The 17,611-nt window shown below is 37.6% G+C and overlaps 2 protein-coding genes across 5 annotated transcripts in view; one reads left to right on the top strand and one right to left on the bottom strand.

The window, feature by feature from the left end:
- Window positions 1-10,486, bottom strand: part of ANAPC16 (anaphase promoting complex subunit 16) — a 28,756-nt gene extending 18,270 nt beyond the window's left edge. Inside the window, exon 1 of the mRNA XM_038534281.1 lies at window positions 10,219-10,486. The gene's annotated coding sequence lies outside the window, so the exon portion shown is untranslated. The remainder of the gene's footprint in view (window positions 1-10,218) is intronic.
- Window positions 1-17,611, top strand: part of ASCC1 (activating signal cointegrator 1 complex subunit 1) — a 105,573-nt gene that overhangs the window by 5,674 nt on the left and 82,288 nt on the right. For all 4 annotated transcript variants that reach the window (XM_038534276.1, XM_038534277.1, XM_038534275.1 and 1 more), the window contains exons 4-5: window positions 3,320-3,417; window positions 10,274-10,452. In XM_038534276.1, coding sequence (XP_038390204.1) covers window positions 3,320-3,417; window positions 10,274-10,452 — 277 coding nt within the window. The remainder of the gene's footprint in view (window positions 1-3,319; window positions 3,418-10,273; window positions 10,453-17,611) is intronic.

Below are 17,611 nucleotides of genomic sequence, written 5' to 3'. Positions count from 1 at the left end.
TTCCAGTGACATTTTCTTCCAAAAAACAGGATTTTAGAAAATCATGGTTCAGTTTCCTGATGAAATCAATGTAACTGTTTTCCTTAATGTGTATATTTGCTACCACTAAGGTGTGTAAAAATTCCTTAGATGTTTGATTCCAATTTGATGATCTTCTGAATTCTACATATTCTAAGTATTCATTATATTTTAGATGACTTGCATGTTAGATTATATATTGGTTCTGCTCAATTGTAATTAATAGACAGTATTTACTAGGAAGATCTTTTTTTTTTTTTTTAAAGATTTTATTTATTTATTCATGAGAGACAGAGAGAGACAGAGACATAGGCAGATGGAGGGGAAGCAGGCTCCATGCAAGGAATTCGATGTGGGACTTGATCCCAGAACTTTGGGATCATGCCCTGAGCCGAAGGCAGTCATTCAACCACTGAGCCACTCAGGTGTCCCAAGATTTCTTTCTTATTAATCATTTCTGTAGGTTCATTTAGATCAAAAACTTGACCAAACTGATTTATAATCAAATCCTAATGGTGGTAACACCTATCCATTGGCTAGATGTAATAATACTTTATTTTAGTTCCCGATATCAGATGCACATTAGAATCACCTGGGGAGCTTTTAAAACTCCCTATACTTGGGTGCACCCCAGACCAATTAAATCAGAATCTCTGAGAGCTGGACTCAGGCATCATTAGTTTTTAAACCTCTCCAAGTGATCCCAGTGTGTAGCCAAGATTGAGAATCACTTGATCTGGTAGGAATTTCTTTATATATTTAATAAACGAGTCACCTTTTCACTGTGTATGTCTTATTATTGAAATGAATGTTTTAGATTCCCCCTGTAAACCTCTTCTGAATCTGGCTATGCTGTTAGTTGGAAAGATGTCATTATGGGCTTAATGAGGATAGTATGGACTGTACTGAGCTATGTGCCAGTCACTGGGAAGCCCTTTTATACATGATCACGTTTAATCTTTATTTTTAAAAAATTTTTTTTTCACGTTTAATCTTTATAAGAACTTTATTATACTTAGTTATAATAATTCACTACATTTTTGTAAGTGAAGAAATAGGCTTAGAGTGTTTTTTTTTTTTTTTTTTTTTTATTTACGATAGTCACAGAGAGAGAGAGAGAGAGAGAGAGGCAGAGACACAGGCAGAGGGAGAAGCAGGCTCCATGCACCGGGAGCCCGACGTGGGATTCGATCCCGGGTCTCCAGGATCGCGCCCTGGGCCAAAGGCAGGCGCCAAACCGCTGCGCCACCCAGGGATCCCGCTTAGAGTGGTTAATGACTTGCCCAGGACTTGTTTGAGTCTAAAACTTCTTTAACCTCAACCATTTCCTTTCTAAAATGGCTAGACTATTAACACCTTGAGCCAGCTACTTTTGTGTGCGTGTATGTATTTTTAAAGATTATATTTTTAACTAATCTCTACACCCAACATGGGGCTCGAGTTTACAACCCTCAGATCAAGAGTTGCACCTTCTACCGACTGAGCCAGCCAGGTGCCCCAAGCCAGCTGCTTTTTGTAATAGGTTCTCTACTGGCCACATGCTAACAAACAGTAGTCTGGGTGAAAGTACCCCTATTGATAAGGCCTGGAAAGACAAAAGTCTGACAAAGTGGGTGCCATTGAATCTCTAGTCCAACACAGAAAAACCACAGGGAAATTATGGCATTTCAGTCTTCTTCTAAACATCTTGTTTTTTTTGTTTGAACTAGCTTACTACGGTGGATCTTAATGGAAGTAACTGGGCTGGTTATTCCATGTAAAAACAAATGCACAGTTTTAGACCTAGTCACCCATGTTGTTGGATACTGTAATTGAAATCGTAGAAGCTGAAATGCCGTTGATGATGAAGTTTTTTTCTCATTATAGTCTTCTCTTTGAGTCTTTAATGCTTTAAAGACTGAAACTTTTCTCCTGGGATCCAGTGGTCTCATTTACTCTAACACCTCTAATGACTATGGGCTCCAGAAGATAACCTTGGATTGTCAGATTTATTCTAAGTGGCCCAGGAAGTAATGTAAGTGAGTCAATTGAAGTAGAGTAGATGAAACGGAGTAGGGAGTGATGGGGATTGTGATGAGCCCCTGTTCCAGTTTTAGGGATGAGAGTAAGCTCCAGCCTATTATTGCTGTGAGTTGTCAGATCTAATTTTTCTAAAAAACCCGGAAATCTATATTTTTAAGGTGAAATTTCCCAATTTTTAGACGAAATCTCCTGAACAAAACATGTATATGTGAATTCAGCCCGAGAGTTACCTGTTTACTCTTTTTGCTTTTGAAGCTATTCTGAATAATCTGTCCTAAATGGTGGGCCCTTCTCTTTGCTAAGTTCCTTACTCTTACTTTATTTATCAAGGATAATTATTTTATTTATTTTTATTTTATTTTATTTTATTTTATTTTATTTTATTTTATTTTATTTTATTTTATTTTTTAAAGATTTTGTGTTTTATTCATGAGAGACACAGAGAGAGGCAGAGGGAGAAGCAGGCTCCATGCAGCCTTATTTATTTTTTAAAAAGATTTTATTTGTTTTTTTGACAGAGAGCGCACACAAGCAGGGGGAGCAGAAAGAGGAAGAAGCAGGTTCCCCACTGATCAAGATGCCCAGTATGGGGCTTGGTCCCAGGACTCTGGGATCATAACCTGAGCCCAAGGCAGATTTTTTTTTTTTGAAGATTTTTATTTATTTATTCATGACAGACACAGAGAGGGAGAAAGAGGCAGAGACATAGGCAGAGGGAGAAGTAGGCTCCATGCAGGAAGCCCGATGCGGGACTTGATCCTGGGTCTCCAGGATTACACCCCCGGCTGAAGGCAGCACTAAACCACTGGACCACTGGGGCTGCCCCCAAAGCAGATTTTTAACCAACTGAGCCACCCAGGGGCCCCCAAGGATAATTCTTTTAGGATGAACTCCTAATTTAGTTAATTTGCTCTCTAAAGGCCAGTGTTTTCCCTAAACTGGTTGCTGAAAGTGCCTTTTGAGGTGATACCAGCTTTCTTTTCAATGAATTTCAGACCTAGATTTTGAATCTAATATTGAAGAGGCAACAGGTTTTGGACATGGCATGGTTATTTTTGTTTATTCATTAAATTGACTGTAGGGCATCATTTTGCCAATGAGTGCAATTCTATAAAGCTATACAGCTTTTAATTTCTTCTACAAATATTGAGCCTTTACTGAAGCACTTTTCTGTAAGGGAGTATCTCTGGTCCCATATGATTTAAACATGATGGAATTCTCTATTCTGATACATTTGACTTAATATCCTTCCATTAATTAATTTTTCTTTATATTATAGGCATATAGTTGGAAAGAGAGGGGACACTAGGAAGAAGCTAGAAGTGGAAACCAAAACTTCTATTAGCATTCCTAAGCCTGGACAAGAAGGAGAAATTGGTGAGACTCGGTATATATAAGTTATATTTGCAGTCACTTTTGTGTGAGTGTGGAATAGTGTGACCCAATTTAGTGATTTTTTTTTTTTTTTTTAGTGACCCTGGGTAGAATTGAATAGCGACTGTATTCTTTATGGGGTTCTGTAACAATTGGCCTTTTCATAATATATCAGTATTGATCTCCCAAATGAGGAAAGATGTAGTTATACAGCCTCATCTTGATTGAATATCTGGGTCTTCAGTTTATACTTTACCATGTACTGATGTTATAAAAAAGCTTCCAGATTTTCTTGTGTATTAGGAAGATCCTTTTATGCCTTATTAGCTTGAAATGGAGTTTGTGAATTGTTTCAAGTTAGAGAAAACCATTGAGGTTAGCAAATTTGCAATAAAGTTCAGCACTTCCCCAGAAGGGTTCTCTTGTTTTTACCTTGCTTTGTAGACTGGGAAGGATATTATAGAAGTAATGATTAGAATAACAACCTGAATCAAGTAACTGCTCAGGTGAGGAAAAATAGTTCAGTATAAATTAAGTCAGAAAGTGTCTGTACCAGGTATCATTATGAACCAAGAGCACAGGCTTGTGTTGTAAAATGGCTTTGAGTGAAGGGCACTGTAGGGAAGAAAATTTTTGGAAACTCATTCTAAAATGATAGGACTTTTTCAAAGTCAAATAAGTGCAGCAGCCACCAATAATAAGTTTTTTTATAATTACCCATAGGTTTTATTAAGTTTTAGGAAAAAAATTACTAGTACTTGTTTCATTTTGTGCTATGTAAGAATAATCATCATGGCAGTTGCCTCTAGGCAGCTAGAAGCAGTTGACCGTAGGACAGTGCTGTCCAAAAGGACTTTCTGTGATGATGGAAATGTTTTATACCTCCACTCTCCAGTACAGGAGCCACTAGCATGTGGGATTGTGAGTACTTAAAATGTGGCTAGTATGACTGGGGAACTGAACTTTTAATTCCGTTTACTTCTAATTCATTTAATTTCTTTTTTTTAAATTTCTTTTTTAAAAAGATTTTATTTATTTGAGAGAGAGAGAGAAAAAAAAAGTAAGTAGGGGGAGGGGCAGAGGGAGAAGCAGCCTCCCTGCCCAGCAGGGAACCTGATTCAGGGCTCCATCCCAGGACTCTGGGATCATAACCGGAGCCAAAGACAGGTGATTAACTGATCGACCCACCCAAGCACCCCTCTAATTCATTTAACTTTTAATTTAACTCGTTGAGTGTGGGTTCCTGTATTAGACAGTAAAGGTAGAGTTTTCCCTAGCCCTTTGGTAATATCAGCAGACCCTAACATGAGAACTTTAATGACATTTTTGAAGGACTTTGATTAAAATAAATATTACAGATAGAAGATTAAAGATTTATTAAAGAAATATAAAGAAAGTTAAAGAAAATTACAGATTAAAATAAAATTAAAGATAGAAAAACCCATGTCTTTCCTTAAGTTTTAAAGTTCAAGCAGCAAATATTAATTTTATAATTGCAGTAAAGTTCATTTCTTTATCTACTTTTTTCCTGATTATAAATTAATACATGCTTTCAAAAAAACCAAAAGCTTACAGAAATTATATGTGAAACATCAAGGGAAGTCTTAGTATATGAACCTCAGACATAATCACTATTAACAGTTGAATGTATTCCTCATTTTTTCTAACCATATAGTAACTATAATAATTTTTATTGCAGTAAAAATTATAACATGCTATAAATGTGGAGAGCTTAGCCATTTTAAGCTATCGGAGTCATTCCAAAACATACCCAGGAAAGGGTAGGCGGGTTTGTAAAGATTCCATTTTGACTTAGAAAGCACAAATATTTCAGTGTGAAACCAAGTATGTCTAATTGTTCAAAGTAAAAATTTAGTGGAACTAATTTAATGGAAAAACAGGCAGATAAACGGGTATATTGGTCTTGCAGGGAAGTAGAGTATATAGAAAAATCAATTATTGGTTAGAGTAAGTTGAGTTGTGATGTGAGACTAAGGTTGCACTGGTGTGGTATTTGCTGTCATTTATTCCTTTTGCCTCTCTAACATTAGAGATACTAAAGAAGGAAATGATCTGTTAGGTTCTAATTTGTCCTCTCAACAAGGATTTGGTCATCTAATCTGTTTTGAAGTCTCAGGTAACGGGATATCAGAAGATGCTTTCAAAATGATACTGTCATTGTAGTTAGAGAATTGGTTTCTAAAAGTTCAATTGAGGGGATGCCTGAGTGGCTCAGCAGTTTAGCACCACCTTCGGCCCAGGGCATGATCCTGGAGACCCGGGATCGAGTCCTACATCGGGCTCCCTGCATGGGGCCTGCTTCTCCCTCTGCCTGTCTCTCTCTCTCTCTCTGTGTCTCTCTGTGTGTCATGAGTAAATAATAAAAATAAATAAGTAAAAATTCAATCGAGCCCTATGTTGGGCTCTCTGCTGGTGGGGAACCTGTTTCCAGAGGGAGCGAGAGGGAGAAACAGGCTCTCCACTGAGCAAGGACTCTGACACAGGGCTCAATCCCAAAACACTGGGATCATGACATGAGCTGAAGGCAGACAGATGCCCAACCAACTGAGCCACCCAGGCACGTGCCTGCTCCTAATAAATAAATAAAATCTTAAAAAGTTTAATGTCAATACCTTTAACTCTATTTTTCCTATCCATCCCTTGTTAGAGTCCCTAGATGCTTGCCACTCAAATTCTGGTCTTCTCAGATATTAGTGTTTGTAGAATATTTCTAACTTCATTGTATTTGCTTTTTAGTCATGAATTGAACAACTTTGACTCTTTTCTGGAAATCAGTCTGAGCCCCTTTAAGTGAGTGTCCTTATCAGTTTACTGTGTTACAGAGATGAAACCACCTTCTCAATGAAAAAGAGTAGATTCAGCATTTTGTACCAGACTTTGACAGAAATAAAACATAAACATGACTTTTATGTTTCCTTCCCTTCTGTTCCTTTTCCTTCTGGTTTCTTACCACAATTTGGTCTCTAGTAGAGATAATTTTTACTTTCCTTTAATTTTGTTCCAGTTTGCCTTTGAACCCTCCTTTATCAATTTCTCTAGCACAATATTTGAGTACCTGTTATGGATACTTCCCTTCACTAGCAGTTGAGTCTTTTGGATTCTCCAAGTGTTCTATCTGATAATATAAATGATGCTCTTAGAAAACACCATATATCTACTACTTTAATTTTATTACATTTTTTGGTTATTACTCCTGTCAATTTTTGACTTAGGCAAATGGTTCTCAGGCTCTCTGTTAGTCAATTCATTCATAATCTGCTTCTTTTCCTAGAATTTTCTATCTTGTTTCCTTGTAGTAAAATGGGTATGATGCTTTCATTCTTATTGAGGAATAGAAAGGTTGTTCTTATAGAAAATTTCAAGTGCAAAAAAAAAAATTTCAAATGCTTTAATGAAGAGTATTAGGATAAATAAATGGAATTACTTCTTTCACTTTGTAGTTGCATGGAAGGACAGACTGTGGTCTTTAAAATGCATAGCCCATTTTGCTACTATTACAATTAATACTTCAATATTTTATATCATATTAATAAGTCTCTTTCACAGTTATAATAAATAGTTTATTGAAATGCCAATTTTGTTCATTGTTCATATCTTTTGCATCTTTCCTTAGTTGCTGTTTTTTTTTTTTTTTTTTTTAAATTTTTATTTATTTATGATAGTCACCCAGAGAGAGAGAGAGAGAGAGAGAGAGAGAGAGGCAGAGGGAGAAGCAGCCTCCATGCAGCGAGCCTGACGTGGGATTCGACCCTGGGTCTCCAGGATCACGCCCTGGGCCAAAGGCAGGCGCCAAACCGCTGCGCCACCCAGGGATCCCCTTAGTTGCTGTTTTGAACCAAGCCCTGTCAGTTCTACAACCTAGAGATTTAATCTCAGTTTACACAGAGATTATGTAATCACTAAATGATTTTGTTTCTCTGCAGACAGTGGTCTATGCTTTGTGCTCCCACCTTTCATTTAGACAGAAAGACATAGCCCAGATCAGAGAAGGCCAAATTATACCAAAACATGGACAGTTGGTATCCATCCATATAATTATAGATAAATATTTTACTTTAATTTTCTGTTTTCATACATATACAGTAAGATTATATATGTTGTAGTAGACTCTCCTTTGGTTTTTCATTGTAGTGAATCTCTAGTAATTACAGCCACCGTAATTTTTTTTTTCAGCCACCGTAATTTTTAAATTGAGGTAAAATTGACATGACAGAAAATTCAGTTTTTTGCTCTGAAATTTTTTTATTGTTATTTGAATTTTGATGTCATATATTCATACTTTTTTTGTGTGTGGCTAAAACGTATACAACATAAAGTTTACCATTTTGACAGTCTTTTTAAAAAGATTTTATTGGGATCCCTGGGTGGCGCAGCGGTTTAGCGCCTGCCTTTGGCCCAGGGCGTGATCCTGGAGACCCAGGATCAAATCCCACGTCAGGCTCCCGGTGCATGGAGCCTGCTTCTCCCTCTGCCTCTGTCTCTGCCTCTCTCTCTCTCTCACTGTGTGCCTATCATAAATAAATAAAAATTAAAAAAAAAAAGATTTTATTTATTTATTCATGAGAGACACAGAGGGAGAAGAGAGAGAGGCAGAGACACAGGCAGAGGGAGAAGCAGGCTCCATGCAGGGAGCCCAATGTGGGACTCGATCCGGGGACTCCAGGATCATGCCCTGGGCCAAAGGCAGGCGCTAAACCACTGAGCCACCCAGGGATCCCCCCAACAAATTTTTTTTTTTTAATTTTTTTTTTTAATTTATTTATGATAGTCACAGAGAGAGAGAGAGAGGCAGAGACACAGGCAGAGGGAGAAGCAGGCTCCATGCACTGGGAGCCCGACGTGGGATTCGAACCCGGGTCTCCAGGATTGCGCCCTGGGCCAAAGGCAGGCGCCAAACCGCTGCGCCACCCAGGGATCCCTTTTTTTTTTAAATTTTTTTTTTTTAATTTATTTATGATAGTCACAGAGAGAGAGAGAGAGAGGCAGAGACACAGGCAGAGGGAGAAGCAGGCTCCATGCACTGGGAGCCCGACGTGGGATTCGATCCCGCCAACAAATTTTTTTAAAGGGAAATCTACACCTCATGTGGGGCTCAAACTTTACCTCCAGATCAAGAATCACATGTTCTATCAACTGAGCCAGCCTGGGACCTCCCATTTTGGCCATTTTATTTATTTTTATTTTTATTTTTATTTATTTATTTTTATTTTTATTTTTATTTTTTCCATTCTGGCCATTTTAAAGTGTTGAATTCAGTGGTGTGTAGTCCATTTACAATGTTGTATAATAACCACCACCACTATCTAGTTTCTTTTTTTTTTTTTTTAGATTTTATTCATTTATTCATGAGAGACAGAGAGAGAGAGAGAGAGGCAGGGACACAGGCAGAGGGAGAAGCAGGCTCCATGCAAGGAGTCTGATGTGGGACTTGATCCCAGGACTCCAGGATCACGCCCTGGGCCAAAGGCAGGCGCCAAACTGCTGAACTACCCAGGGATCCCTCTTCTTTTTTTTTTTTTTTTTAAGATTTTATTCATTTATTCATGAGAGACACAGAGAGAGACAGAGACAGAGAGGCAGCACTATCTAGTTTCAGAACATTTTTATCCTCCCCAAAGGAAATGTTATACCCATTAAGCAGTCACTCCCCAATCCTTCCTACCTCCAGTCCTTGGCTACCACTGATCTACTTTCTTTCCCTCTGCATTTCTGCATTTGCCTGTTCTGGCTCCTTCCTGTTAATGGAAGCATACAGTGGCACTTTGTAAATGATGTCTTCCACTTAGTATAATGTTTTCAAGATTCATTTATATTTTTGCATGTATCTGTACTGTATTCTTGTTTTGAGGGGCTGAATAATATTTCATTGTATCAAGATAGGACTTTTTTCTTTAAAGATTTTATTTATTCATGAAAGACAGAGAGAGGCAGAGACACAGGCAGAGGGAGAAGCAGGCTCCATGCAGGGAGCCCGATGTGGGACTTGATCCCAGGACCCTGGGATCACTCCCTGTGCTGAAGGCAGATGCTCAACCACTGAGCCACCCAGGCATCCCTGGTTTTTTTTTTTTTTTCCTGGATTTTTTTCTTGTATTTCATATTATTTTTAAAAATCTATTCTTTTTTTTTTTTTTTTTCAAGTAAACTCTGCCTATAATATGGGACTCAAACTTATGACCTCAAGATCAAGTCACATGCTCTACTGACTGAATCACCAGGTGCCCTGTAAATACCTGCTTTTACTTCTTTGGATTTCTGTCTAGGAGTAGAATTGCTGGTCATATGGTAGTTCTCTTTTTTTAGGAACTGCTGTAGCTGTTCTGTAGCTGCTGTACCATTTTACATTCCTACCTGCAAGGTATGAAGGTTTGCTATGTAGCTTTTTACACTCATTTTTCTACTTCATCAAGTGGTCTTAAGGATATTCTGGTTTTGTTTTGTTCTTTAGAGAGAGGTGGGGGGAAGGGTCACGGGAGAGGTAGAAGGAGAATATTAAGCAGGCTCCATGTCCAACATAAGCCCAACACACAGGGCTCAATCTCACAGTCTTGAGATCGTGACCTGAGCTGAAATCAAGTGTTGGACGCTTAACTGATTGAATCATCCTGGTGCCCCAAGGATATATATGTATATTTTTTAGGATACTGTTTTTAAACCTCATCCTGCTTAATTGAGTTCATTAGCGATTTTTTTTTACCTTTGGTAAAAAACCTTGTTCAGAAATTATGTACACATTTGGGACTGTTTGACTCTGCAGAGATGACAGTATTGAAGGTCACTTACTTTACAAGTTTTGGGTGGTTGTGTTAAACATCCTCTCCCCTTTATTTGCTTGCAGTAATCACTGGCCAGCATCGAAGTGGTGTAATATCAGCTCGAACTCGGATTGATGTTCTTTTGCTGACTTTTAGAAGAAAGCAGCCCTTCACTCACTTCCTTGCCTTTTTCCTCAATGAAGCTGAGGTTCAGGAGAGATTCCTGAAGTTCCAGGAGGAAGTACTGGAGAAGTGCTCCATGGTAAGCAGCAAACAAAACAGAACAAAGAGTTAAAAAGAAAAACTACAAAAAAGGAGATTTATAATTCAGACAGTAGAAAGATACACATTTCTTCTTCTACCAAAAAGGCTAGCCATTTCTTATGTTTTCTTTTTGATTCTGAAGTGAATAAAAAGTATAGATATATCAGCACATAAGCCTCTGCATATTACTGACATATTCTTTAAAAATTTCAAGACATGGGGCAGCCCTGGTGGCTCAGCAGTTTAGCGCGCCTTCAGCCCAGGGCTTGATCCTGGACACCCGGGATCAAGTCCCACGTCAGGCTCCCTGCAGGGAGCCTGCTTCTCCCTCTGCCTGTGTCTCTGCCTCCCTCTCTCTCTCTCTCTCTGTCTGTGTGTGTCTCTCATGAATAAATAAATAAAATCTTAAAAAAAATTTCAAGACATAAAAGTAGTATTCTAATATAGATACTATTCTGCACCTTGAGGGTGGCAATGTTAATGAGGTGCCATTATCTGTAGATCTTCTGCCCTAGGTGGTAATGGCTTATTTGGGGTTAGTAACTAGAAGAAATTTGCATATAGAATTGTCATTCTTATGTAACAGTGAAATGCTTGTGACCAAGATAACAGCAGATAATCTAGATTAGAAAACAGGTGTTTTTTTTGTCTTTTTAAAGATTTATTTATTTGAGATAGTATGAGCAGGGGAGGGACAGAGGGAAAAGCTGACTCTCCACCGAGTGGGGAGCCTTGGTGGGGAGCCTGATTTGGGGTTCCATCTTAGGACCCTTCAGTTCCATCATATACCGAACTGAAGTCAGATGCCTACCCCACTGAGCCACCCAGGCGCCCCCTAGAAACAAGTTTGAAAACTCCTTGTGTATATAATTTTGGACAATTTAAAGAAACATTGATTTAAAAAAATTTATGAATATATGTTTTTTGTTTTTTGTTTTTTTAATACACCTTTTTTACAGAAGGTTTAGAAAATAAAAGATGAATAAAAGTCACACATAATCTCACCACTGAGAGATAATATTGTGGCACATGCACAAATGTTTAAAAAAAATAGAATTTGGCTTCTGTATGCTTCTATATCCTGCTTTCCTTGACATTTTGCATTATACCATGATCATTGTTTTGTCATTGAACAAAAATCTTTCCTTTTGCTTTGGAGACAGGAAGGAAGTCATAGCAGTGATAACTAAAATAACATAATCTTATTTTGATAACAGTTCAGATAACTTGATTTTTAGTGACTACTTAGTATTCTATTACATGGATATATAATAATGTGGTTTGAAGTGGTAGGGTTCAGAACGAACAGCCAAGAAAGTATTCTTGAGACCTCTTGGTTGCAAAAGCATGGTTTTATTAAAGGACAGGGACAAGACCTGTGGGCAGAAAAAGCTGTACCGGGGTCATGAGGAGTGGCTTGATTATATACTTTCAAGTTAGGAGGAGGTTAGGAAAAGCGTATGTCTCTAAGGAACTTCGGGAGCAAGGTTTCTAAGACCTCAAGGGCAAACTGTTAGGACAAGATCATTTATTACTGTGTAGTAAAAACCCTAGTCATGAGACCCTTCAGAAGTATATTGATAGGCCATATGCTTAGGGGAGGATTGCTAACATATACCTTGGGGGATAGAGATAAAGGAAGTGTCCAAAGGAATTTTTATGTGTTATAGTAGAGTTACAGGATCCTGGGAGGATAATGTTGAGCTAAGATTGCCTTTAGCCCTTAACAGAGTATCAAATAAGGCAGCTGAGTTCCTAAAGGAATGTCACTCTGCCTGTTTGAAGGATTTGTCAGTGGGCTGTAAGTAGTAAGGAAATGTAATTTTTCTTTTGCCTTTGCTTCCCAGATCACATAATAATAATTTATCTTTAAAATTTTTTTCATTGTTGTAAATAATGTCATTATGACTTTTCTTCTGTGTATATTTTTCTACACTAATCTAGTTTCTTAGTAAATTCCTGAAAATGGAAAAAGAGTATGTGCATGTGCGTTTGAGGGTTTTGATATATATTTCACATTACCTTCAGGAAATGCTAGAATACTTCAGTGTCAGACTAGTTTTCTTTAGGTTCCTTTTCCTACCCTTGCCAATATTGGTGTTACTATTATTTTAAGTTTTTTTTTTTGTTTCGTTTTTTGTAATCCAGTTGACAAAAAATATTAGCTTGTTGCTTGGTTGTTCATTTATTTGATATTGGTGAGATAAGACTTTTTCATATTTTCTTGTTTCTTCATGTCTTGTCCCATTTTTCTCTGAGCATTCATTTTTTAAATTTATTTGTAAGAGCTTCATGTATATTAAGAGGATCAGTATTACTTCACAATTTACATTTAACATTTTAGTTTATTTGGAATGTATCTTGATATATAACAAGAGGTAAAGTTGTAACTTTTTTAAAACCTGTAGTTAACTAGTTATCAACAAGAATATAAAAATCTTTTATTTTATCTTAAAAATTATCATGTAGTAAAATGGACTTCTTGGGGTGTGTTTAGATTTTTTGGTTGTGCTTTTTTTGCTATCTTTATATCCTCTTTGGTGAGATGTCCACATCTTTTGCCTATTGTAAAATTATTTGTTTTCTTACTGTAGAGTTGTGAAAAGTTCTTTTATATTTTTTCTTGTTACAAGTCCTTTCAAGGATATGGGGTTTCCAGATATTTTTTTTCCAGGCCATGGCTTTTCTTTTCATTCTCTTACTAGTGCCTTTTGCAGAGTAAAAGTTTTAAATTTTGGTGAAATCCAATTTATTAATTTTTCTTTTATGGATTGTGCTTTTAGTGCCATGTCTAGGAACTCTTTGTTTAACCCCAGGTCACCAAGGTTATCTGTAGCATTTTTGTAATTTTACTTTTCTTTTTTTTTTTTTTTTTTAAGATTTTATTTATTTATTCATGAAAGACACACAGAAAGAGAGGCAGGGACACAGGCCGAGGGAGAAGCAGGCTCCATGCAGGAAGGCCAGTGTGGGACTCAATTCCGGTATTCCGGGATCACACCCTGATCCAAAGGCAGACGCTCAACAGCTGAGCCACCCAGGTGTCCCATGTAATTTTACTTTTTTATATTTAGATCTATGATCCAGTGAATTTTTATATTAGGTGTGACATTTAGGTCAAAGTTCATTTTTATGCATATAGATGTCTATCCATGCTGTGTTTTTTCAATCATTACATGATTGAGAGGAGTAAAAGCATACAGAATGAAATAGAACAGTGGTTGATATCTTTGGTTCTTGAAACAGATGAACCTGAGTGTGATTCTGGGTTCCTCGATCTGTGTAGACTTGGACAAGTGAACTTCTCTATCTTTTTTTTTTAAGTAGGTTTTTTTTTTTTTTTTTTTTTTTAGATTTTTATTTATTCATTCATGAGAGACACACACAGAGAGAGGCAGAGACACAGGCAGAGGGAGAAGCAGGCTCCATACAGGGAGCCAGACGTGGGACTCAATCCCAGGTCTCTAGGATCACACTCTGGGTCAAAGGCAGGCGCTAAACTGCTGAGCCACCAGGACTGCCCAAGTGAATCTCTCTAAATCTTTTTTTTTTTCCTTTTAAATATGCTCCATGCCCAGCATGGAGCCCAACATGGGGCTCAAACTCAAAACCTGAGCCAAGACCATGAGTTAGACACTTAATTGACTGAGCCACCTAGGTATCCCCTCTCCAGACCTTTATAGCTTGCTTTGTAGGAAGGATTAAATGAGGTAATGTAGAGTACTCAGCGTGGTGCTTGACACATAATAAGCATATCATAAATGGTAGCTACTACTTCTGCTATTTTTATGACTACTTAGATTAAAATTATTAGTATTCCTTGGTGTATTAAGAAAAGATGAGGGCTGTCTTTAATAGTTGTGTGCTAGGTTAATGAAAATGTTCTGGGTGAAAGTTTTTACAAGATTCTTCCGTCTTTTGTTCCTTTTTTCCCCCTCCTTTTTTCTTTTCCTTTCCTTTCCCTTATCCTGTTCTATTGCTCGAGCTGGGTCTTTTTTTTTTTTTTTTTTTTTTTAAAGTGGGCTCCATGCTGGGTGTGGAGCCCACATGGGGCTTCAACTCACAACCCTGAGATCAAGACCTGAGCTGAGCTGAGATCAAGAGTCAGATACTTAACTAGTTGAGCCACACAGGTGCCTCTAAAACTGGCTCTTAAGTGTTAGAATATAATGAAATATAGATACACAGATACAGAAGTATTAGAATCCAAGTACTTGTGTGGGACTAGGAGTGGGAATTGATAAGATTGATTATTTAAGAAGGAGACTACAGCATGGGATAAGATATAGAGAAGTTGAATCATTGTGCTGTACACTTGAGACTAATGTAACATTGTGTGTCAACTCTACTCAAATTAAAACAAAATTTTTTTTAAAAAGGAGGCTACCGGGACACCTGGGTAGCTCAGCGTGTGATCCTGGAGTCCTGGGATCAAGTTCCACATTGGGCTCCCTGCATGGAGCTTGCTTCTCCCTCTGCCTCTCTCTTTGTCTTTCATGACATTTTAAATAAAATCATTAAAAAAAAAAAAAAAAAGGCTACAAAGGTGAGTAGATTCAGACTGGGAAATATGAGTAGACAGTACCATTATATAACCCATTTTTAAGTGATTAACTTGATATTTATGTGCTTGAACAAAGGCACATCTGTAAGCCAAATACTACACATATATATAAAATTAGTAAGCCATCAGAATATTTTTTTTCCTCTCAGCATTTTATAGCAAAATAATTTCATTTTCAGTAGAAGGTGGGATAGGAGAAAATCGGGAACCCTGAAGTTTCAATATGGGCTGGTAAATTTGGGGCTGGGGTGCTGGCAAATTTTGGAATTAATTTTACCTTGTAAATACTAACATTGAAGCTCAGTAGTTATATATATTTTTTAAAATGTTAGAAATATTGGTATGTGACAAGCAGCCTGTAATAAGCCTTTTTTCTGTGTGTGTGTGTGTGTGTGTACACTTTCTCACTTTTCTTTTGGCTCTTGACTTGGGCTGACAGGGAACAAATACTGGAGAATGATTACTTTAACTCAACTGGAATGAGATTGGCCACTGTGAATGTCATGCTGGCCTTAATCAGTCCAGAGTGCTTCCTTCCTGCTTTCAGGGAGACTCCATAGTGACATTGCTTTCTTCCTCCATCTAAATCAGGTTCTGATAACAGCAGGGGAGCCCAGGGTAGAAGAGTAAATAAGTAGTAAGAGATCATTATCTACCTATTATATGGAAGAAATTTTTTGTGAATTTCATTTTGATGTTAGAACAATAGACAGATGGCTGCAAAAGCCTTTAGGCATTTTCCAGTGGTACTCTGAATTTATTACCTCTATTTAGGTGAGTTCCCTTCTAGTAGCTTTTTTTTTTTTAAAGATTTTATTTTTAAGTAATAATCTCTGCACCCAATGTAGGGCTCGAATTTACAACTCCAAGATCAGGAGTTGCATGGTCTGCACACTGAGCCAGCCCAGCACTGCGTCCCCCCTCCCCCCACTCCCCTGTAGCTTTGAAGAGCATTGAGATAGGAGTTGTTTCATGAAAGACTATGGCATTCAGTCTTGATTTGGTTCCTCTGACGTTCATTTGTTATCTCTGATCATTTCTTCATCTCTAAAATAAGAAAGGGCTCAACATTCTCCTGTTTGTAGGAAAGTGATGACACCTGTTGGTATAAAGTTGGCTCTTCAAGTTTTTGAGTTTATAGATGTATTTGTTATATACATTTATTAAAATAAAGTTTGTCATACACAGTGTTTTGTAACTACTTTTTGACTTAACAGCATGTTTCAAGTAAATACATGTAAACCTAATTACTATTTTAAAGATTTTATTTATTTTTTTGAGAGTGAGCAAGTGCAAGCTTTGGGAGGAGTAGAGAGGAAGGGGGGGCGGGGGGGAAAGAATCTCAAGCAGATTTTGGAGTGAACAGAGTCCAACTCAGGGCACAATCCCACAACCCCAGCTGAAACCAAGAATTGGTCACACAACCAACTGAGCCACCCAGGTGGCCTAATTACTATTTTATTTTATTTTTTTAAACTTTATTTATTTATTCATGAGAGACACACACAGAGAGAGAGAGAGAGAGAGAGGCACAGACACAGGCAGAGGGAGAAGCAGGCTCCATTCCATGCAGGGAGCCTGACGTGGGACTCGATCTCGGGTCTCCAGGACCACACCAGGGACTGAAGGTGGCGCTAAGCCACTGAGCCACCCGGGCTGCCCCTAATTACTATTTTAAATTGCTGTATTCTATGAATGTACCCTAACATTTAAAAAAAAGATTTACTTATTTATTTTTAGAGAGAGAGCACAGGTGGGAGGTGCAGAGGCAGAGGGTGAGGAAGAGAATCTCAAGCAGACTCTTCGCTGAGCGTGAGCCTGACTCAGAGCTCCATTGCATAACATTGAGATCACCACCTGAACCCAATCCAAGAGTTGGATGCTTAGCCAACTGTACCAATCAGGTGCCCCAGTACCCTAACTTATTTCATCAATCCTCTATTAATGGACCGTTAAAGGAAATTATTTTTATTAATATTACTATAATGAACATTTTTGTATGTGCATCTTTATGTCTTAGCTGATGATTTCTTTGAGAGATATATATATTTTTGAAATAAATTTATTTATTTTTTGAAATATATTTTATTTTTTCTTTTGTTTTTGTTTTTGTTTTTATTTTTAGATAAATTTATTTTTTATTGGTGTTCAATTTGCCAACATATAGAATATCACCCAGTGCTCATCCCATCAAGTGCCCCCCTCAGTGCCTGCCACCCAGTCACCCCCAGCCCCCGCCCACCTCCCTTTCAACCACTCCTAGTTCGTTTCCCAGAGTTTGGAGTCTCTCATGTTCTGTCTCCCTTTCTGATATTTCCCACTCATTTTTTCTCCTTTCCCCTTTATTTTTATATTCCCCAAATGAGTGAGACCATATGTTTGTCCTTTGATTGACTTATTTCACTCAGCATAATACCCTTCAGTTCCATCCACTCTTTGAGATATATTCTGAGACAGATTCTTAGAAATAGAATATGTGGGTTAAAGGAGAGTAAACCTTAAATTTTAATAGATTTTTTTAAAGATTTAATTTTTTGAAAAGATTTTATTTATTTATTCATGAAAGACACAGAGGGTGGGACAGAGACAAAGG

This window comes from Canis lupus, chromosome 4, assembly GCF_011100685.1.
Source record: "Canis lupus familiaris isolate Mischka breed German Shepherd chromosome 4, alternate assembly UU_Cfam_GSD_1.0, whole genome shotgun sequence".
Taxonomy (NCBI): domain Eukaryota; kingdom Metazoa; phylum Chordata; class Mammalia; order Carnivora; family Canidae; genus Canis; species Canis lupus.
The sequence above is the reverse complement of the archived record's forward strand: the minus strand, read 5'-3'. Positions and strand labels throughout refer to the sequence as shown.